General features: G+C 40.5%; 1 protein-coding gene across 2 annotated transcripts in view; it reads right to left on the minus strand.

Annotated features, from left to right (window-relative positions):
* The window catches only part of Cped1 (cadherin like and PC-esterase domain containing 1), a 280,079-nt gene that overhangs the window by 23,289 nt on the left and 232,666 nt on the right, over positions 1 to 24,124 (minus strand). For both annotated transcript variants that reach the window (XM_057776723.1, XM_057776730.1), the window contains 5 exons: positions 22,851 to 22,968; positions 16,401 to 16,537; positions 1,973 to 2,193; positions 1,628 to 1,729; positions 881 to 968 (listed from right to left, as the gene is read on the minus strand). In XM_057776723.1, the coding sequence (XP_057632706.1) occupies positions 881 to 968; positions 1,628 to 1,729; positions 1,973 to 2,193; positions 16,401 to 16,537; positions 22,851 to 22,968 (666 nt within the window). The remainder of the gene's footprint in view (positions 1 to 880; positions 969 to 1,627; positions 1,730 to 1,972; positions 2,194 to 16,400; positions 16,538 to 22,850; positions 22,969 to 24,124) is intronic.

Consider the following 24,124-nt stretch of genomic DNA (forward strand, 5'->3'; position numbering starts at 1 on the left):
TGCTGGAACTAAAGGCATGGGTGCCACTACTGCCCGGGGAATGAAAGGCAATCTTAACCTCCTTACGTATTAAATGGACAGTCTGCCTTGAACCACGACTCTGCATTTGCATATAAACTTGGCTAGTCTCTGTGCTGGAGTAAGGTTCTCTAACATACAGGTGTCCTTCTTTTCTGTTCTAATTTTCATTCTTAGTGGTGAGACAAATTTACTGTCTTTAAGAACTGGCCAGAGTCGGGCAGTGGTGGTGCACAACCTTTAATCCCAACACTCGGAGGCAGAGGCAGGAGGATCTCTGTGAGTTTGAGGTCAGCCTGGTCTACAGAGCAAGTTCCAGGACAGGCTCCAAAGCTACACAGTGAAAACCTGTCTCTAAAAAAGCTAACAAGTAAGCAAGCAAGCAAGCAAACAAACAAACAAAATACAGCCAGAGGTATCTAATAATCTAATACCTTTCATTTGTGGATATCCAACTGACAGAAAACAGTTTTATCACTCATATATGTGTATCACCAGATGTTGTTTCCCCAAAGATTCACTGATATTGACAATTTCATTTGTGGTTTCAGCATGGATCTGAAGAGAAGTCTCTTATTATAAACTCCAAAGGTGAACGCACAAGTTCTCTTGTCTGTGAGTCTAGTGCTATTTCCCATAGCTGTTTATTTTCTTCCTTGAACTTGGTGCATTATTTATAGCACATGAATGAACTACGCTTTCCGGGTCTGCAGGAACTGTTAGGATATATTTGTAATCATATTTCCTAAGCATATGATTTTTATTTGTATGATGGCTGGCGAGTATGGTAGAAGGCCTCTTGGCATTCTGCATTTCCTATCAGGGATTCATCAATTCATGCAGCCTGGGAGAGATGGCTCACCTGGGTTAGGAAATGCACTCCATCCACTGGCAGATGAAATCCAATCCCCAAAGTTTTGATGATCACTAGGATGTTGAGCAAGTTTTTTCTGAAGGAAATGATCAGAACTTTAAAGTGAAAAACTTCAGTTGCGTTTCTATGCATTTGTTATTTGTAAAAATATATATGGTAGAATCAATTTAGAATGTGATCATTTGCATATAGGATTAAACTTCTATTTTATTTACTTGTCATATATTAAGACTTTCTGTAGATAGAATTTTGCGTGTTAATAGACATTATTCAATAATAATGATAAATAATAATGTCTTAAATATAGTAATCACTTTGTTTCATCTGAGTCACTTATATAGCAATGAGACTGTATTAGGCATTGTTCTTATTACTTTCAATATATATATATATATATATATATATATATATGTTCTGAGACAAGGGCTTAGTCTGTAGTCACTGCTGAACTTGAATTCACTACCCTCTTACATTAGCCTCCTAAACATTTGAATTACAGGTATGTACCATCACACCTGACTAGTACATAGGTTTTGATCTGGAGTAATTTTAAATTAGGATGCTAAGCATCCCTGATCAAATACAAAATTATTTTGAAATATAAGATTTATCTTTAAATTTCTAATTTTAAATTCTACATCTGCCCTCTAAATAAGTCCTGGATGAAGTTTGGTTAAATACATGGTACTTTCAAAGAAAAGAAGAAGACATGGATGACAGTGGCTACAGAGTTACCTCTTTAAAACCTCGTGAATAATTTGCAGGTGATTGGAATTGAGCCACTGAACACCACCAACAACCAATACTGTCCGGTCAGTATTCTCTAGGGGATGCGATCTGAAATCCAGAAAGAAAAAACAACACGTGTTGCTTTAGAACAGATGGTAAACATTTTAACCGGATTGCCTCACATTTCAACGAACCATGCCTGGCTTCCTGCTCACAAGGCTTCCTTGTCATTTGCAGCTCGTTTTCAGCCACATTAGCGGATATCTAAGCTTTTCAGCACATTTGATATACAGCATGCAATTACGACTACACAATGGTGGCATTTTGCCATGCATAGTAGCACTATTGTACCTTTGCAAGAGATGCTCAAGCGCTTTCTCAAATGTTGGTCTCAGTGAAGGGTTTATCCAGAACTGGGGGTAGTAGGAGTAGCTGATCAAAGTCTTCCCCCCGTTGACACTGGGATACAGTTTAGTGCCGTGCACCTTCTGCCACTCCTGCAGGGTTTCGTTCAGTCTCTCAATAAGATAATACATCATTCCTCTGTTGGTGGAATCGCCAATGAAAAGAATCTGTAGAGAAAACATGTTTGTTGTCAAGTCGTGTGTTTACCTGGTATATAATACAATGCACATAAGATCACACATCTAAGTGAAGGATAGTCCTTCAACCTTTAGAAACATCTTTAATCTTCCCCACCGTAATCTCCCCAAACTGTTCTTTTGTTTCTTTTATATTGTTAGCAATGATATCATCTCCTGTTCCACTAATTAGTGTGTGGAACTTCCTTTTCATTTTATTTTCAATCTTTCTCTCTCTTTTATATCCATCACTTTACTTATATTTATCTAAGCAGGTAAACAAGTCTTACTGACGTTAAGATCCATAGCATATTGCAGAACTCTAGAGATACTTAGTATTTTCAGTCTTTGTTCGATAGATCTGCAAACTGAGAACCCACAGAAGTAGCTCCATAGAAGATATGCCATTACTTAATAAAGAAAGAAACATGGGACGGGGATCCTTTTGAACGATATCTCACAACCCACTTTGCATGGCCCGGTGGCATTTGTTTTCCAGTGATGTCTGTCCCATGCCAGCACAGCACACAGTGATCACAGTGAACACAGTTCTGCCTCAAAGCTGTGCCATTGCAAACGCGCCACTTACATCTTCGTTCTTGCATTCTGATTCATTCACCATTATCTTATTTGCACGCTCAAAATTGTGTTCATTTACCGTTCCCTACAGAGTCAGTTCTGAAGTATTTAGGTTCAGCTAACAGTTACTGAGATTTTATTGCCTAATAGCCTCTGTTATGTGAAGATTGTCACAGATGGGCAATTTGAGACTTGGGAATACTGATGTCATAAATCTAGTAAATGGTGAACACAAGACCCAAACCAGGATCTTTGACTTCAAGTGCAGGCCCAGCTTCTCATCGCATCTCCTCGTATCAGAGGGACAGACTCGGGCTTTCTGGGAGAACATGATTTGTGTTCTCCAACATCTGTTTTTCCCTTGTATTAATCCACCTGCCTCGAGAGTCCCTCCCTGTACAAACGCACCTGTCAACCATCGGAACTGACATAAACGACGTTCCCACCAAAGACCTCCTCTGGTGCCCCAGCTACAGTGACTCACTCTGTGTTCTATGATTTCATTACATTTTAGTTTCATTACAGATTTTATCAAAGGCTACATGACGCCATGGCTACTTTCATCTGTGTCCTTCCCCCATATCTTATTAAGAAATATTTGGAAAGATAAAGTTCGAACTCTGTTTTCCCTCACAGTGCTGAACATACACATGAAAAGAACTGAGTGAATTGAGGGTAATAGGGTCCTTCACCATAGACAATTCCTTTGAATGCTTTGGATGAGGTTTAACTCATTCTTCAGTTTTTTTTTTCTCTTTGAGATTTGTTTTTTTTTCCTCAGTGATGCACATATTTCCCCTGTTAGAATCATAACAGTGTACACTGCCATCACTTCTCATTTCCCATCCACAGTGAATTTAGTAAGCATCTGAAAAAGGCTTATAATTCTCACAGTATGCTAGAGAATCTCCGTGAGGGAGCCTAGAAAGCTACTCCAATTAGCCTTCAGATATGATACTGTTGTCATTAAAGATGGCTGCTAAACAGACAAACATGGCAGACCCCTCACTAATGGGCCTGGTCAAATTCCATTGGGGTGATAAGATTCTAGCACAATAAAATGGTGAAATAAATCAAATTGATCCTTGCAGGCTTGGCCTTTGATTTTACAGTCTAGATTTTTAATTTTTAAAGATGATTTACTTTCAGTGGCAGAGACTGAACCCTAGTCCTCACAGTAGGCAAGCATTCTGTCACTGAACTGTCTCCAGATCTTTTGTTACCTTCCCTTTTGAAACAGTTTCTTTTTCTTTTTCTTTTTTGGTTTTTCGAGACAGGGTTTCTCTGTGGTTTTGGAGCCTGTCCTGGAACTAGCTCTTGTAGACCAGGCTGGTCTCGAACTCACAGAGATCCGCCTGCCTCTGCCTCCCAAGTGCTGGGATTAAAGGCGTGCACCACCACTGCCTGGCTTGAAACAGTTTCTAAGTTGCCCAGGTTGTCCTTGAACTTGCTCTGTAGCCTAGACAGGTCTCGAGCTTGTGAACCTCTTGATTCAGTCTTACAAATAGCTGGGATTACAGGTTTTTGACAAGTGGTTACAGAGAATTCTTATTTTTCAAGAGGAAAACTCCTCAGGAAGTAGCGATCACTCATGTACTCCTGTGTTAGTTTATTGGGCTGTTTACCACAGACAGAGTGGCTTCAAAGACAGAAATTCATCTGTGTACATTGCTGAAGCCAGAAATACATGTGCAAAAGGCTGGCAGGGCTGCTTCCTTCTGGGGGACTCTTCCGCTGGTCAATGGCGGTCTTCTCGGTCTTCCCATGGTCTTCCTCTGTGCATCTTTGTCCTAATTGACTGCAAAGACTTTGATCATGCTGGATTTGGTAGACCACCCGTCTGACCTCATGTTATCCCATTCGCCTCTCCGACGGCCTTATGTCTGAACTTTCTGGGTAACTAGGGGTTAGAAGCTCAGCACATGAATTTGATGGAGATGATACAAGTCCAGCCAGAACACTAAGCTAAGAATAATTAAGATGAAACTTTTGTTGTTATAATTTTAAGATTTCAATAAAGTCAAAACTTGCCTCTAACTCACAATCCTCCTGCCCCACCCTTTCAAATTCTAGTTAAATATACTAAAGATTTCTCATTGCTTCTTTTCATTGACATACTGAAGTTAGTACTCCCCAGGCAGTGAGCCTTGTACTAGGTATTTCAAACACTGGGTGTCTCTACTGTGAACTACAGGGGGATAGGGAAGTTTAGAGACGTCAACGAAATTGCTTATTATGACAAAAAAGTGTCCACATATCTAGATTTTCAGTCTCTCCATGGGGTTATATCTAAAGCCAACCAAAGCACATCGGAACCAAATTAGACTTGTTTCAAAATTCCTAGGCACTGTTCTTTACTTACTAGATAATATTGTAAGTAAATAGGGTTCATTTCCATATGTGTAAAATGGAGGAAATAACAGCAGCAGAAGGCTTAGGTGAGATGTCAAGTACTTATTATTGGTGGTCTGAGAGTGTAATATGAATGTATGTTAGCATCAAAGTATGAGAAAGATGGGCAGCAGTTTTTGTTCGTCTGTTTGTTTCCAACACACATTGAAACTCATTAGCACACAGATAAACATGGTAGAAGTTAGAAGTTTCAAAGCTGCAGCAGGCTTTCTTCATCCTTATCAAGCTAGCTACCACAGTGTGCAGCAAGCCTGAAAAGCAAAGCTCTGGCTGGAGGAGAGAAGCAATGACACCCCGCCCCCACTCTAAACACTCCCGCCAGGACACCTAGGCTCCATAGTGGATAGGTGGCCAGTGAGAGCCATATGCAGACTGGTAGACAGGGCCCGCTCCATCACTAGCAAGCAAGATATTAGTCTTCAATGCAGGCCCTAGATAGCTGTCAAGACACAGGCCTGAGAAGAATCTTAATCTTCAGGCTAATTTATCCACGTCTTTTCATTTATGAAAGGCAGAAACGATAAGAATCTAACTAAAATATCCAACCATGATTTTAAGGTTGTTCTGTTGGTGAAAAAGCTTAGCCGGAAGTAAGCTGGTGTTCTTAGTAAAGACGTATACCTAACTTCAAAATGTCAACTCACTCAGTGCACAAAGCACAGTTAAACAGTATCATCTATCACATGGTTTTTCAGTCATGTGATTCACATTCATCTTTTACATAATTCAGTTTTGTTGAATTATTAAAAGAAATAAATGATTTATTTTTCAGGACAGCTTCTGTTTTAGAAGGCTTAAATCATCCTAACAAATATCTGTGGCTGTCTATTGAGCTGACAAATTGTCTCCTATGAAAACTATTGCCCTACACTGGTATGCAAAGCTACTGGTTGGTGTAAGTAGTCAAAGATGAAGAAAATGTGAACATTAAACACTAATGTCCAGTAAGCATTTACAGCAATAATCAACTTTGGCAATACAATGCTAAACTAACTAGCTGCTGCCCCCCACTATTAGAATTTAAAAACTCTATAACCTTACGGGGAATCTATTAAACAAAGCGCTTTATCTATTGCTAAGTACCGGGAAAGTAGGCCTTTATTCTTTTGTTATACTCTTTTAAAAAGCTTTTTAAATTATTTGTTTTTACTTTATGTGTATTGGTGTTTTGACTGTGTATAGGTCTGTGTAAGGGTGCCAGATCCCTGGAACTGGAGAAATAAATAGCTGTGAGCTGCCATGTGAGTGCTGGGAATTGAAACAAGGTCCTCTGGAAGAGCAGCCAGTTCTCTTATCCACTGAGCAATCTATCCAGCCCCATTCTTTTTTAATATACTTTTAAGCCTGCAGTGACTTGAAAATTTCTGTTGGGTACAAAAGTACGTCCACATTAGTCAAGTAGATGAATGAAAACTGTTGTTTCAGTTGTGATCCAGCCTTTAATGACTAAGAGCCCTATCTCTCCAGCCCTAAAGTTGTGTTGTTTTTTGATTACCCGGCCCCACTGCGAATCTGTGGTGCCTCAAGGTTGAGAAGTAGGGTTCTCATGACATACACACATCTGTTAATGAGGCAAGGGGCAGCTCAGCTGTGTCATATGCAGTGGAGACCAGAGAGATGACTAATGAGAGTTAGGTCATGATGAAAATCTCGCTCAACAAAACATTTCTCCATGAATCTTGATATGATTATAATAAATGAATGTTGTTCAACTATGCATCTTAATTATATTGGTCATACACAGCCAAATTGCTGATGGGGTAAAAATTAATGTATTTTAAGCAACCCATTCTTAATCACACAAAATTGGCAGGAAAAGAAAAACAAACAACTGTGCAGTGGCAGGTGGATTTGTTATGTTTTCCTTGGACAAAATGGTTTGACTCTACTGTCATTTCGTCGGGCCTGTTGCTGGAGGAAGGCATCATGCATAAGTCACCTTTAACTGGGGATAATAAAGAGAGACAAGTCATGTCTTTTTATTTACCTCAATTATTAACACTGACAAGCAACAATGAATTGTGTAATCTTCATGGAGTTCATGTGTTATTCAAGAAATATTATAAATCAGTCACACTTCAAAATTCTAAGTACCTTATGGTCCAAGATCCTACATAACTCTAAAACACTATTTAAAACTTACTGTTTACCAATGAAATAGAATTAAAGACCCAGTCTTAATTCCATACACCTAAAGACAGCTGATACTTTGACAAAAAAAAAAGACAAAATATGCACTGTAGAAAAAAAATAGCATCTTCAGTGAATAGTGCTGGGCAAACTGGACAGCAGCATGTAGAAGGAAAAAAAAATGTATGAAAATAGATCCATATCTATTACCCTTCAACTCAACTCTGAAAGGATCAAGGACTTCAATATAAGACCAGACACTCTTAAACCTAATAGAAGAGAGCATAGGGAATAGACTTAGATGGACTGGTACAAGAAGAGTTTCTGGACAAGATTCTTATAACTCAGGTAGTAAGTACACTTAATAAATGGGAACACCTCAAGCTAAAAAGCTTCTGTACAGTAAAGGAAGGACATTATCACCCGAGCAACATGGAAGTCTACAGAATGGGGGGAAATCTTTACCAATTATATGTCTGCTAGAGGGTTAGTATCTAGAATGTTTAAAGAAAAACAACAACAAAACCCCAAACCAAAAACTGAACAGAAGGAAAACAAAAACTCAGTTACAATTGGTGTATCAAACAAAACCGAGTTTTCACAAACTGAAACCCAGATGATTGAGAAACACTTAAAAATAAAAATCTTGCAACAACCTTAGCCATCGGGGAAGTACAAACTAAAAGCACTTTGAGATTTTATCTTACATAAGTCTGTAGTAGGGGCTGCGGGCCTCTTCCCACAGCCCGGCTTATGGTTGCCTGGCTAGCTTATGCCCCAAAATAATGACACACAAACTCTATTCTTTTAAACACTGCTTGGCCCATTTCTGTTCATGTATGTAGCACCCCAGGTGCGCTTACCGGGAAGATTCTAGCCTACGTCCATCCTGGGTCGGAGCTTTATTGCGTCTACTCTGGAGAGGAGAGCATGGCATCTGCTTCTCAGAGGAGCTGTCCTGCATCTGAGCTCACTTCTTTCTCCTCCCAGCATTCTATTCTGTTTACTCCACCCACCTATGTTTTAACCTATGAGGGCCAAGCAGTTTCTTTATTACTTAACCAATGAAATCAACAGATTGATATGACACTCCCACATCACTTCCCCTTTTTCTGTTTAAACAAAAAAAAGGAAGGCTTTAACTTTAACATAGCAAAATTACATATGACAAAACAGTTATATCTATTTTATCTTTTATCATAACAATGGAAAACTATAACTAACTATTCTTCAACTCCATTAAAGACTCCAGAAAGATACAATATTACCTAAGCAAACAAGAAATAAGCAACTTACAAAACTCTAGAAATCACAGAGACATCTCGCTGCCTGGACAGTCACCCAAAGTTCCTCTGTACCGTTGGGGCATCCATCTTCGGCCTAAAGGCCTGTGGTATCCAGAGACATTTCCATGAAGCAGGAAATTTCAAAGGCAGTTCAGTCACTATCTGCTGTGTCCTGCAGAATGTCTCGCAGACTCTTTCATAAATCAGGAACCCTGAAAGATCATCTCACCTTTAGGCAAGTTCAGCAGTCCTCTCCCTGCGGGTTCTTTGTGTCCAGTTTATGCAACAGTCCAGGCAAGAGCAGTTTCTTGCCCAAATGTCTAACAAACTCCATAAGGTGCCTCTTCGATGCCCATCTTCTTCTTGAAGTAGATTGGTGCTGCCAGGAGCAGAGTGTCTCATTGTCATGAAAAACCCTAAGTTACTAAAACATTTAAAATGCCATATTTTATAATCTTTGAAAGATATGAAGAATGCCTATCTAAAATATATCTATGCACATCTAGAAAATCTAACTAACATGACTACAAACTTGACTATCATAGATAACTATTCATTAACAACTTATATACATTATATTTTTAAGTGAACTACACAATCACAATACCTTAATATCAGAAATACATATACATATAATAAAATTGACCTTAAAATCTATACCAATGCAAATTATTCATATCTATATCATATCCCCCTTTAAATGTAAAAGAATATTCATAAACAATATTTGGGAATATGGGCGCAGTTTTTTTCTCTCCAAACTGCTTCCTGCTGAATGGGGGCGCTGTTAATCAGATATTTCAGGGTATAACCTGTGTGCTAGGTTCATCTCAGTCTGCAGTTGAGCAAAGTAATTTTTTGAGGGTGTTCACAGCAACCTTTCAGGAGGACGTGGTCTATCATACCATATTGGGATAGAAGCAATACACAGGATCTCATCGTCTGTGAAAACAAAAGAAGAAACTCTTTTCCAAAGTATCATATCCTTAGATCCAAATTCTGAAGTCAAGGTATTTTGAAAATATCTATCTTGGATTAATTCAGCAGCATTTATAAACAAATATCTTTTAGCATCTGTTGCTCCTTCCTCAGCATTAAAACAATTCAAAGAGAGCATAATAGCATACAGTATCAAGATTCTCTGTGTATTTTCCATCTTGTGCAGCTTTATTTTAACTCTATTTTGTTTACTTTTACTTTTATTTTATATTTTCTGTATATCTTCGTCCTGGAATAACTCTTTAGACCAGACTGTCCTTGAACTCTCAGAGATCCTTCTGTCTCTGCCTTCCAGGCATTGGGATTAAAGGCGTGTGCTACCACACCCAACTACTTCCTTATTTTTTTTTTTTTTTTACTTTTAAGAACTTTATCTTTCAGCCTGCATATATTTTTAAACACACTGTAAATCATTTAAAGTTTTCTTTGTCTTTGAATCTCTCTTTACTGTATCTCTCTCTTTTTCTGACCACACGAGCCTTTAAATTACTGAGCAATATGGGTAGGATTAAAGCCGTGGCTTTGCCAGCTAAATCCAGGCCATTCCTTAGCTTTCCAGCCTCATGGCGGAGGTAGGAGGTACCGGCTGTAGCCATGTTTACCACCACAACTCTGTGGCGTTTCAAGGTCCTTGCCAGCAAACAAGCTATAACACTCAAATGCTCTCTCTGTAGCTGACCTCCTGCCTCAGAGTCAGAGTTTGCCCTGGCAGGACGGACCAGAATGCCAGCATTTTAAAACAGCACAACTTTTTTCTTGCTACAGCTGAAAACAAAATATCATGCAGTCAGTTTTTATCAATACCATTTAAGTGTTTCGTGGCAGGACCTCTTAATGAGCTGCAGGGTTCTGCAGCTGAAGCTGAGTCAGGAAGCCTCTCTTAGATGAGAGCGCTTGCTTGCCTCTAGCAAGCAGAGTAGAACCGAGAAATTGCTGCTACCACGTCGGGCGCCATCTGTAGTAGGGGCTGCGGGCCTCTTCCCACAGCCCGGCTTATGGTTGCCTGGCTAGCTTATGCCCCAAAATAACGACACACAAACTCTATTCTTTTAAACACTGCTTGGCCCATTTCTGTTCATGTATGTAGCACCCCAGGTGCGCTTACCGGGAAGATTCTAGCCTACGTCCATCCTGGGTCGGAGCTTTATTGCGTCTACTCTGGAGAGGAGAGCATGGCGTCTGCTTCTCAGAGGAGCTGTCCTGCATCTGAGCTCACTTCTTTCTCCTCCCAGCATTCTATTCTGTTTACTCCACCCACCTATGTTTTAACCTATGAGGGCCAAGCAGTTTCTTTATTACTTAACCAATGAAATCAACAGATTGATATGACACTCCCACATCATAAGTCAGAATGGTGAAGATAAATAAAACAACATCACATGCTTGCAAGGATGAGGATGCAGAGCCAGGGCAGCACTTTGGCTGGTGGGAGCACAAACTGGAGAAGCTACTATGGAAGTCGGTGTGAAGGGAGGTTCCTCACAAACTTGAAGGTCAGTCCACCACAAGATCCTGTTACACCACCCTTGGCCAGAAACCCAAAGGACTCTGCATCTTGCTGTAGTGATATTATTCATTCATGGTCATAGCTGTTGTATTATAGGAGCTAGAAATTGGAAACGACATAGATGCCCATCAATGACGAATGAATAACATGGGGTACGCGTACACAGTGGAACATTATTCAGCTATTAAGAACAATGAAATTGATTACTCTATAATCACAGAGGTTAGGTAGCTAGAAAGAGACTAGGGGATCTTCCAAGGCGAGGAACTAGAGTATAATGCTGTAAAGAAAGGGAGGGGAAGCTGGAATAGGTAGATTAAGTGGGGAGAAAAATGGGAGGGGAGGGCAAAAGGGGAAAATGGGGAGGGACAGCTAATATTAAAGGCCTTTTCTGTTTAACAGCCATGGTTTAGAATTCTCTTTCAATACTGATTTTTCTGTTTCCCTTTCTTTTTATTATAATCTTATTTATTGAGGTTTTAAAATAATTATACCATGTCCCCCTTCTTGTTCCTTCTTCCAAACTGCCCCAGGTTACCTCCTTTCAATTTCATGGCCTTTTTTCTTTAATTGCTGTAACACATATACATATATATATATATATATATATATATATATATGTGTGTGTGTGTGTGTGTGTGTGTGTGTGTATGTATGTGCATATATAGAATATATTCTATGTGTGTATATACATACATATATGTAGAAGTAAGTGCACATATAGAATATATTTTCTATGTGTGTGTATACATACATATATATGTAGAATGTTATGTGATCGTATGTGTTTGCAAAGTGACCATTTGGTATTGGATAAACAATTGGTATGCTCTTCCTTGTCGTTCTAAAGGGTGACACAGTCATTAGTCCTTCCCACCTAGTAGCTATGCCTGTGACATCTGCTTCTTTCTCTGAATTGCACTTTTCTTTCAGACGTTTTCCTACTGGTTTGAACTCTGAACTGTTTTCAACCGACAATCAAAACAATGAGCTTGTTTAACTCATTTGTTGCTTCCTTTTCTACACCTGTAAATTTGTCATCCTTCTCAACTGCTTCACATGGTGAGCACAGAGGTTTGCTGATCCACGCTCGTCAAAGTTCTACTCCGAGTTTACGGAGAGGCAAGGATTCACTTGGAGAAATAGAATTATGATTAACATCCTAGTTTCTTCAATTGAGTTTACTTTGATTCAACATAATTATTAATACACATCACAAAACAAGCACACACAAACACAGGTGAAATAACCACTTGGCTAAAATTAGTTTAAAGTCAAGTTTAATAGGAGTCCCCCACTTACCCACGACACCCTCTTTATACACAAATTGGTACAGAAATGGATTTTTAAGATGTTTTGCCTCTTGTCCCCTTTCCCCTTGAGAGGTCATTCTGTGCATTTTCTACTCAACATTACTGAAATAAAGGAAAATGACCGAACTGTGAGGTGTAGAGGGCCTGGCTCTAATGACCAAGGTATGCGGTGTAGGAGGTCCAGCTCTGCTCGTTTGCCACTGAGCGAGTCTCCTGGTCAGTTTCTAGTGACATGAGCTGCTTTTCAAACATCAACTGATTTGTGTCTTGTTCCTTCCCTCCAGGAAGGCTTGCTTTTCCAAGTATGGTCTTGGTATTCACTAGTGTGAACAGTAGGGGAATCGTAGTAACACAAGGAGATTTGATGAAGCTACTTGGAGAACCTATGGGAAACTGAAGGTTTCTTGAGGCTCTAATTATCCGATAATTCTCAGCGGCCTACTCAAATCCTGTTACCATCATATCTGATTTGTTGGAGAAAGAAAGCTCAATGTAACACATCTCCCCAAACTGAGGTTTGCCAGAATTAGGACTCAGAAGTATGCTTTTCTTGTATTAGAGTGTGTCCAACCTCCCCCTGCCCCGAGACTGGGTTTCTCTGTAGCTTTGGAGTCTGTCCTGGAACTAGCTCTTGTAGACCAGGCTGGCTCTGAACTCACAAAGATCCACCTGATCCTGCCCCCCCCCCAGTGTTCAAACTCCTCCTCAAAGCAATAGTTAAAATTGTGGATTTCCATTGTTGAGCATCTGAGGTCTTCATATGAGTTAACGGTCTTCAGGTTGGTAAGAGCAGTAGATAATGGGCACTCTTTAGTAAGGTCTCACTTGCACATGATGTACACTGCAGGTAACTGAAGCACACACAAGCATGGACACCAGCACATCTCTGTCCTCTTCTGCACAGTCCTACATCGTTGTCGGCATGCCTTCAGCAGGAGGGAAACAAGAGACCTCCAGGTTTGAACGGCAGGGGTCTCACAGCAGATGCTCTTGGGGAAAATGGATAAGCCTAATTGTGTTTCCAACTCAACTGAGCTATTTTAAACTAACAGACAGCTAGAGGGCCTCAAATATAAACATTTTCTCCCTATCTTCCTCCTCTCTTGCAACCTTGCCAGACCATCCCAGTCTGGATCTGGTGCCTGCCTCTGGGCTTCTCCCTGCTGTTGCAGTGATCACGTTTCATCCCATGGAACACTTCTCTTAATGGTCCTCACCCTTGAAATCCAGCTCTTCGAGGGATCAGGTTGTATTCTGCTGGGGCAGATTCGGAGCTCGGTAAACATTAGATGAATGAATGAACGGTGTGACGTCACACAGTCCGACCTTTGCAAATGATCCGTGGGACTCAGTCCTGTGGTAGCACTTTCAGGCAGAATGGACAGTTCAATATTTCTCAGAAAGGCAGCAGAATTTATAGATAAGCTTGATGAATACGACCCTCTTCATCAGGTGGAATTAGAGCTAGGCTCACATTTCCTGAATGCCATTTTGAGGATCATCCCCTCTCATTTCTACCTTCTGTCCTTATACATATGTGAAGTTATTGTCTGAATAGCATTGGTAACATAATATTTAGCATTGCTATAATCTTGACTATTTGATATGTTAGGAAGAGAGGCAAACAGTCAGAATTTCATGTATTTTAAAAATATTATATTTGCCTACTTTGTATGTATGTAGTGTAAGTGCAGATGTGTGTTTGGTGTGTGTGCACATGTATATATGTGTAGAAACCAGAGGTTGATGTCCGATTTCTAGTCAATAGAGTTAATGTGTCTTCACCATATTCTGTCTTCACTCTTACCTGTTTCTTACATCCAGAAATTTTCCATGTACATAAGCAGGTTTGTATGTATGCATTAGTTTTTATTCTGATGGGATTGGTTGATATATGATTTATATTGGCTTTGTCTCTCAACCTTTGTCTCCCTGGCACTCATACCCTGTGTTACTGTTCCCATACCACGATGAGGCTGCTTTTCTGACTCTGATTATTATTCTTTGCTAGAAATGGAGAACACTCAATGTTGTATATAAACTAAGTCAGCGTTCTGGTGAGGAAACCAGAGTCTGTAGAGAAATGCCAGTGTGTGGACAAATGCGAGTCCCTGAGTGTGCTGATCAGCACAACCCAAGACTGAGAGAGGCACTATGGTCAGCCCTGTGCACAGCCCTGTGCACAGCCCTGTGCACAGCCCTGTGCATCCTGTGGACTTCTGCTCACATACATCTCCTGTCCATAAGCTTTGGTTCTCAGGTGTTAGATCAACATATTGTTCTTAATAACAGGAAAGAAAATATCCCCTTTTCATGATGCCTTACAGAGTTGCCAAGAACCAGCGTCATAATCAGGAGAGACAATATTATGGGCTCTTTATCATTTTAGAAATGAAGGAAATGAGCCTGAGAAAAAGCCACGTAATTCTGCAGTGTACTCGCATTTATTGCTTTTTAGGACAACAGCCTGCGACATCTTCTTGGAATTGTGCCCAGTCCTCTGGATTCTGAGGTTAGAATGGAATTCTGGGTAAAGAGCTGTCTGGTGTGACAAGTGTGATTTTCACTGCTATCCTGCTTCAGTTCTGAGATATAGAGATGTGGAGATGTGGATGGACCAAACTGGTACATACAGATGCAGTCACAGTGGCTCATAAATTCTACCAGTCAATCTCATCTCTAAAAATATTAATTTTCTAAAGTAGACAACATTTTTAATATCTGTCTCATAGAGTTGTGAGTATGAATAATTAAGAATTTCATTTATTTATTTATTCAACAAATATTGATTGATTGATGACATGGGGGATTAAAACCAGGGTCATTACATATTTTAAGTTCATATCATTGAGCTCGATCCATAGTCCTACTAATGTTCATTAAATGATTATTATGTATCACAACCTGCATGCATCAGTGAGGCTATTGTAGTGAATCAAACATACCTCTACCCCTTATGAAGCCTACAGCCTTGTGGATGAACAGTTCCTTACACAGAAAGAAGGTTCAGTTAATATTATTGACAAGTTTCTAAAGCATTGCTTTCTTGCTCTCGCTTTAAAATTTAACGAAGATCACTTCTCAATGATTGGCTATGTTCTCAGTCTTACACATTGTTATACTTCTGTGGAAGTGAAGAACACATCTATCTTCCTGCCATGGACCTCCCCCTTCACATTCTTCTAAAGCTAAATACTAACAGAAAATTTGCCATGCATTCCATACTACGCTGCTTTAAAAATCAGCCTTTGAAATTGGCCTGCCCATATGTGAGAGCTTACACATGGAACATAAGGATAAATCCACCTGATAAAAAGCACTTTGAAAATCTGGTTAAGGTTACTTACTTGATGTCAACCAAGCATCTCAGTCTATGTGCCAATTTTGCATGTCTGAGAGTTCTGCCAGGCTCTGCCTAGTCAGAGCATGCCTAGCAAGAAGAAACTGCTTGTCCAAGAAATCAGCTTAGGAGCCTCAATAGAGGGAGTGCCAGCCTGGTGAGGTCCACGTGAGACCTGCCCAGGAATGCGAAGAAAGGTTAGCGAGGTTAGAGGGTAAACACAGCACCACACACTTGGTAAGTTCTACAAGTGAGTCTTGCATGCAGGGGCATTTGGCTCCGTGTACTGAGCTGTAGATGTCTGTTTGAACAGTGGTGTCTGTTAGAGCTACAGCGGTGAGGCTGGCCGCTCCAATGTCTGCTGGAAAAACGGCAAGGAACTGGGTCAACACAGCATATGACTTTAATATCTTCCATCTGCCAGATAAACTAATTTGGAGAAAAAATGAACATGTGAGCTAGAATTATTAAAGTTTTTTTGTGATAACATCTACACATGTTTCAAAGAGCCGAGCGACAGAGAGTTAGTGTTCCTCTCACTCTAAGAGGGCGGAAGCTGCTCTAGCACATGCAGACTTTGGTGCTGCGGATGGCAAGAATTCCAGGCTTCCCCGGAAGAACGCAGAACCTACCTTCCTCCCTCGCAGGCACTGCTGAAGCTCTGGCCTGGTGAGGATGTCATGTTGGCAGTTGTGCGGCTGCCAGGTTATTTCTCTCCAGTCACAGGTCCTGTTGTCTGCACAACTGAGGCAAGGCACAATCCACTGGCCTGGAATACACAGCAAGACTCGATTTGGCTTGGTTTCTGCTGGTGAAATTACACTTTGCCAACACAGGAGTCAACGCCACGCGACTACAGAAGTCAATGTGAGAGGCCATTCTCATCTAATAAGTCCAGTGGGGAAATGTATAGTCTCCTGTCCGTCAAGCAGGAGAGCAGCTGGATGGCGTGCTCTGAAGTTACAGTTCGTGCTGAAGTCAGGATGAGTTCTGTCCCATCAAACTACAGAAGTATGAAGGAAATGGGACTGTGCGTTACTCAACCATTAACTTGCTGTGGAAATTCCACAGGACTAACATCGATTGAGAGTCACCAAGTTGTAAGTGGGCCTCGAACATTAATCAACCTGACACGTGACCAGTTTACCGGTACAATAAGGGGCAGCTTCCCTGTGCTCAAGAAGTTTTAAATAGAAGGGAGATGCATCAGTGTTTTGACAATACATAATTTTTAAGACTGGTTATTATTCCTTCAAGACTGATGGCATGTTGTGTGTGATTATTTTCAGGTTTTTTTTTTTTTTTTTTTTGGTAACCGCTCCCTCAGTTTCCCCAAGGTGTAGAAGAGCTGAGTGGTGTGTGAGAAAGCCTTGTGAGGATGCAACAGAACAACATATTGAAATTAGAGCATCGTGGTCATCTATCTGTTGCTGTTGACAGAGTGTTTCTGATTTTGGATTAATAAATAATTTTTTTTTATCAAACCCCATCTACTTGTTTTGTGGGGGTTGCACTGCCTACCGTGTTGAGGCAATGGGGTCTCATTTGTCGGCACTACTGCATTGCTTTCTCCGGGACAGTTAGTCTGGAAGCTTCTAGGGGATTTTCCTGTCTCCACCTCTCATCTTTCTATAGGAGTTCCGGAGTTACAGCCCTGCAGCGTCCGACCAGGCTTTTTACATGGATTCCAGGGACTGAACTCGGGCCGTTAGACCATGCATCTTGTGCCTGTACCCACCGAGCCATCTATCTCTCCAGCCTCCAGACAAATTTTAAATAAAACTTTCTACCTTTTCCGAGTCTGATTTGTGGGGCTGTTTGCAAAGTCTCTAGTGTGCTATGGATTGCAGTGGAGAGATTTTCAACCTTCAGGACATGAATATAGTACCTATTATATTCACGACCTCAGGGGTGTCAGAATTGTGTATGCGGGTGTTGGTGCATGTCAGAACAGTTGTAAATAATAAACTACAAAGTGAAATACAGTGCAGGGCCTTTATAGATCTGCCACGGGAAGGGGGAAAAGCATCAGCATATTAAGAGGAAGAAGCTGGCAGGGGAAAGAAATAAAAGGAAAAGGACAAGAGGAAGTTATGAATTACAAGGAAGGACAAGAATGTACACGAGAGTAACTTTAGCAGGTAGAGTATGAACTGAAGCGGGAACATGCCACTCAATTTTCCTGAAAAGTAGGCATATATGCTCTTCTCAACATACATTTTTCTTTTCCCTTACTTTCAAATGTAAAAGAAAATCAGAAATTGCCTTATTCGGTGTCTACACACAAGTATTTTCAGCTTCAGGAATGCTCATCATCACTATTCTCTCCTTGGCAGACTATTATTATTATTATTATTATTTTAGCGTATTGTTTTAACTTCAGGCATCAAGGAGCGATCCTGGTGAGGTATTAGGTGCTACAACATTAAAATGTCACAGGAATATAAAAATAGCTCTGACATGCCAGCCGTATTTAAGGACTTTGGCATATTAACTTATTTACCCCCTCGGAACTATCTTGCCACCTCTCCAGCTGGAACTAAGGAAGGTGAGTAATCTGTTGATTTTCATTGAGAAGGCAGTGGAACAAGAATCCGAGCGGAGCAATTGGGGCCCACACTTTTAATTACAATCCTAAATCTAAGAAACAAAAACATTGATATTCAGATTCCAAGGTTACCATTTATGCATTAGGGATCGTAACAGTATCCAATCGGTACTGCAAAATTGAGTACAAATGTCTGTGATGGTGAACTAACTCAGGCTGTGGAGACACACAGGTCCCCGGGCTCAGCATCCTCCCGTTAGTGTGTGGAACTCAGTGTTGGTTGCAAATCTGACACAGAAAGCTTTTAAAATTCTTGTACCTAGGGTACATACTGGTGCAACATTAACTATGAGATTTAACCATCAATTTTAAAATATTTTCAGATGGTTCTACAGTAAGGCCAAGGTTACAGCTCACTGTTTCCCTTGGACAAATGACTTGATATTTTTATGATTGAATTTACTACTTTATAAGGAAAGTATGTGTGCACCTGCCATGGTGCCTGGCACGTAGCTGCCCATCAATAGACTTTGGTCCTGTGTCCTAACCACAAGTATGCCATGGTGGTTCATCGGAAAGTGAAAACAGAGCTTTCTGGAAATTTCACTGGATGGACTTTCCTGAAAGATGAGTTTCAGAAACACTGAAAGCATGATATTTTTGTGAACCGTGAAGGGATGAGCCCGTCAGGAGTGAGAGAGAACTGACTGACCTCTGCATCAACTGCACACACAGTGAAAGACGCAGGGAGGTTGATGCCACAGATTGCAGATGGAGACAGAGAGGATAGTACTATTGCTCAAAGGTGAAGGGGACACAGAGGGCTTTCAATGGCAAAGGGATGAGGTTTGTCTCCAGAGGGTGTGCAGATTCACCTGGGATGGAGGTGGAAGGGCACTCAGAGCTGCCCCTTACCACACTCTTGTTTCATAGATGCAGTAAATGAAGGCATCAAGAAATAAGTGAGGGAAATGAGTTTAATCTCAGAGCCGGACCATGATCAGGAATCTCCAGTTTGTTGATTCTGATATCACCTTAGTACAGATCACCAGTTGACAATGACATATGATGCACTAGTTCTTTTAAGAGAACCTCATTATCTGATTATCTTAATAGCTTTTTTAATTTAAAAAAATTAATTTAGGGGTTGGAGGGATGGCTCAGTGGTTAAGAGCACTGGCTGTTCTTGAAGAGAACTTGGGTTCAGTTCCCCACACCTCCATATGGTCTACAACCATCTGTAACTCCAGTTCCTGGTCTCCACAGACACCAGGTATGTACCCGGTACACAGCCATGTAGGAAAAACACTCAATCACGTAAAATAAAATAATTAATTTTTTTGAGTTGAATTTATTCAGTGGCTGTGTGTGTTGGTAAAGACAGTGCTTGATAGTTTTCTGAAACAATGATGGTGTGTTAGGGAAGTGTCTTATTTCTTCCTTTATTTTTAATCAGACCCCTGTCATTCAAAGAGTGTCACATATTCAGAACACTTTTGGTTCTTCAACCTTGCTGATAGCTAACTTTCCACAAACTAAGGCTCTCCATGGCTACTTCTGCTGTGAAGAAAAGGTAATGAGGCTGAGCTGCAGGAAGCAGTCAGACACGGATGCGATGAAGCCTTACACACACTGGAAAAGACTTGATTTGGTATCTGCAGACTTGGCCTCCATGTCACGAAGTATTACGTATTTATGCAGCCATGACTTTTTCTATATTTTAATCAGCTAGCAATGCCTTTATTTACTGTGAGTTGAAGTAGTCATCTGTACAACATCTGTGAGGCTGGGATTCTTGGCATCTTAGATGACACCAGCTCTTAACTAAAACTGTCAAAAGGAGGAGGGACATAAACCCTAGGCTATGTATTTAAACGCTGAATGAATCCAAGCTACAACTTTCGAAATGAAGTATGGTACATGTTATACATACATCCTGAGGAACAAAGCTGTCTTTTAGAAAAGTTGTTTTCTTTGTACTTTGAGCTCCGTGCTGAACGCAGATGAGATTTCAGTCACTTGAGTGGATCATGTTTTTACCTTTCAGAACCACAATGGACATAAAATCATGTAAATACCAAAACAAATTTTGTTGTATAATCTCATAAAGATCTTTTTCGTGAATAAAAAGCCTACATTATAAATGTTAAAAGTACTAGTGTCCTGTCCCACTTTATTCCAAAAATGAGCTCTAGAGAAATCCTTTCATTGTTGATATAAGATGATTTGAACTTTTTTATTTAATGATTATTATATACATACTTCTCTAATTTAGAAATATTACTTTTACTTTATTGGGCAATTATTATATTATTTACAAGAGAATGGAAATCACTTAAGGAATAAAAAAGAAATACAGTATTTCAAAGATATTCAAGTTAGAGTAATCGATAAAAGACAGTTTGGCATTATTATATTAGAGGTAAAAAGAATGGATCCAGTTTTGCAATTGTAGCACACTATTAAAATTGTAGCTTCGTGGGCCAGGGAATGTTCAACTAAACACATAACTGCTAAGTAGATTTCGTTCCAGCATCATCTACCATGACAACTTTTCCCTTCACACCGAGGAAGTCCTGTTATGAAAGATGAAATTATCTCTGGGAACACACAGTACCTTCTAGAAAAATATTGTCTAGAAAAATTTGCCAGTATTTTAGAGTCTCTCTGTCTCTCTCTCTCTGCCTATCCTCCTGATTGTGTAATAGATTTCTGTGGAAGGAGGAAAGGTTTAAATTTTGGTTTAGTTCAGTAAACCATTTTTTTCTTTTACTCTATTAGACATTGGAAGACAAGTATGGTCAATTTATGTTCCCGAGAGATCTAATCTAGAGAAGCCATCAGTAAAAACATACTGCTCATGTGCCCGTGACGTCTTAGCATATACACACTGTAAGATGTGCAGATACTCCTATGCTTATATATTGTGTCCTCCATAAAACACGAAAATAAAAATGATTAGAGACAGAGCAGATGCACATATATTTTCATCTCTGTCAGCTTCATTGCCAGGACTACTCAGTGCTGTTCCCTCCTCTTCCTGGTGTATATCATACCATTCCGGAGACCACTGGTCTCAGGCACACTTGAAAGAGCATACATCCGAAAGAGCGGGAAGTGGGCACTGTGGTACTACCATGCTTGGATTGCTCTGGGAACTTAGAGAAGGTAGTGTGGAAGAGCTTTGGACTTGGCTGTTGTATAACCGTGTAGAATTAAGTTATTTTATGATTGTCATAAATTGTCAACTGATCCAAACAATACGGAACTGGACACATAGGTGTCTTCTTTGAAGGTTGAGTCTGTGTCTCCTTCAGCAGTCAGACACAGATCAAGGCGTGTGACCCCACTTAATAGGCCAGTCCCTCCCTGACTGGAGTTTATTATATAGAACACATGTCCAAGAATGGGACATACCCACGTCTGCTAACTGCATGCCAAATTGCAATTTGCCCTGCCCATTTGGGAAACACATTTCCCGTTCCAGCAGCCTGGTGAAGTTCACAGCAAGCCTGGAGCAGCTGTTTGGGCTCTCTCGGGCCTTTCTGAGGAGCGGAATCCTGGGGTCAGGATGGAGCAGTAACCAGGGCAGTTGAAGAACACATGCCCTGAGGCTTAATCTCAACGCCAACTTAGATTCTGCTGGAAGAAGACTGAGAGGAGGAAGACTTAGAGAGGGGAGTCACAGAAGTGTCTCATTGTAGATCTGCCCATGACTCAGGCAAGATTTAATGCTGCAACCTGAGCATGATATCCTCGTTTCCCTCTTTGTATGAATGCTCAGAATATGAGGGATATTTTTGGCCATTCCCAATCTCTTTTCTTCAATGAGGAGGAATTCTTTAAAACTGGATATTTATTTCTTTTCTATCCACCACGTGTGAATTATGAATAGTTTGCCCAAGTACGTAGAGAGTTGCTGTAACACACAAAAAGGGGACTGGGCATATTCATGGATGAAGGTGCTTGCTTCTGGGCCAGGAGACCTGAGTTTGTTCCCAGAAACCCACATGATAGAAGGAGAAAACTGACTCCTGCAGGCTGTCCACTGACCCTCTTGTCCTCTCTCTCTCTCTCTCTCTCTCTCTCTCTCTCTCTCTCTCTCTCTCTCACACACACACACACACACACAATAATGTAATAAAAATACAGTGAACAAAAGCCAGCTTCCTGCCCTCATGAAAATAATATTTTGGGAAGGATGACACTCAACAATGAATTCCAGACTTAACTGAATCATAGAGATTGTGATGTAAGAGAAGCACAGAGTTAGGAAATGAGTTAGAGGCTAAGAGAAGGCTCCTACCAGATTGACTGCTGACCTGCAATTTCTAGATGGCTGTGGGTTAGGAAGGAAGCATGCAAAGGGTTTGATTAATCAAGGGTTTCAAATATAAAAACAGTGCATTTACATTTATAATATGCCTTGCTGTTTACATGGGTTGAAAAGGAAAATCCTTGTTTAACACAAGGATAGACTAATTAAGCACGTGCTAAGGGATTTATTTTGGAGAAAGGATATCCATGTAATCACCTTTCGTGTCCCCAGATAGGCAACTCTCTATTTTAGGCTGCGAAATGGCTTCAATGTAGTCTGAAGAAATAGGCTGCAACCCACAGGCTTCTTCTGGGTTAATCAATAAGCCACAATCCTGCATTAAAATGAAAAAGAGATTAGCTATCACATCATTAATAGATCCTTTGGTAAGAAACGTAAGCAGTGAGATATAAGGCAGAGTCCTGGAACTTACCAGCTGGCCAGTGTAGCCTACTTGGTGAGTTCCAGGGTCACCTACTTGGTGACTCCTGAGGTTGTTCTGCATGCCTGTGGCAACACATGAGTGCCCATCTGCACACATACATGTGTACCTGAACATACATTTCTCACTTGAACACACACACATACATGCACACACACACGGATTTTTTCGTGACAAATGAATTTTAAGGATGAAAGGAGTACAGAGTCAGTGGGTGTTAGAAAAGAGCCCATCCCCGTAGTAGGGAATACTGTGTGCTCATTGTATGGAAAGAGAGAACAGTGAGACACATTGGAAAGAGCTCACTACACTTGGGAATTTCAGATCGAGCCAAACCATGAACTGTTACGTGATCTAGCTTTCTCATTACCAAACTGTGAAGGGGAGAGAAAGGAGAGAAAGGAATTGCATCCCAAGACCTCAAGTTCTGTGGCGGGCTGTCTTGTGTGCCTGCACAACAGCCACCCATATTTCCTTCCTCCTTTCCTTTAACTGTTTTTGTTCATGTTGGAGGTAGCTATGTGTCCCATGTGTAAAACTAATCTATTTCCTAGCATTTCTTGTAGATAAAACTGGTCACAGGCAGAGCTGTTGTCCAATTTCAGGAGTGGATTTCTGGAAAGATTGATTTAATTCCCCAGTGAAATATTTCCCTTGCCGCGCTGTCTCTTTTCACACGAGATGCGAGAGTGAGACCAAAGAATGAGCGGCCCTCTGACATCATGAAGCAGGTTGGAGCAGAAAGCGTATGGATGACTGAGTGGTGGCACTTCTGCAGATCCCACAGAAACTATAGACATATAATTGGCAGATAGCATAGTTGGGGTTAAAAATCTATTTGGATTTCACTTTTCCTTATTTTCCTCTCTGGAAAAGAAAATTAATAACAGGCACCCTTGTCTATTTCCCAAAATGGAGTGGTCCTTTGTGTGAGTCGAAGCCTGCGTTTCTGTGATGTAAAATTTCTTCTTAAAAACGACAACAATGAAACAATTTTTAATGCTTTTTTTAAATTTAAATTTATTTACTTTGTGGGGACATACAGACG

Source organism: Chionomys nivalis, chromosome 1 (genome assembly GCF_950005125.1).
Source record: "Chionomys nivalis chromosome 1, mChiNiv1.1, whole genome shotgun sequence".
In the NCBI taxonomy this organism is placed as follows: domain Eukaryota; kingdom Metazoa; phylum Chordata; class Mammalia; order Rodentia; family Cricetidae; genus Chionomys; species Chionomys nivalis.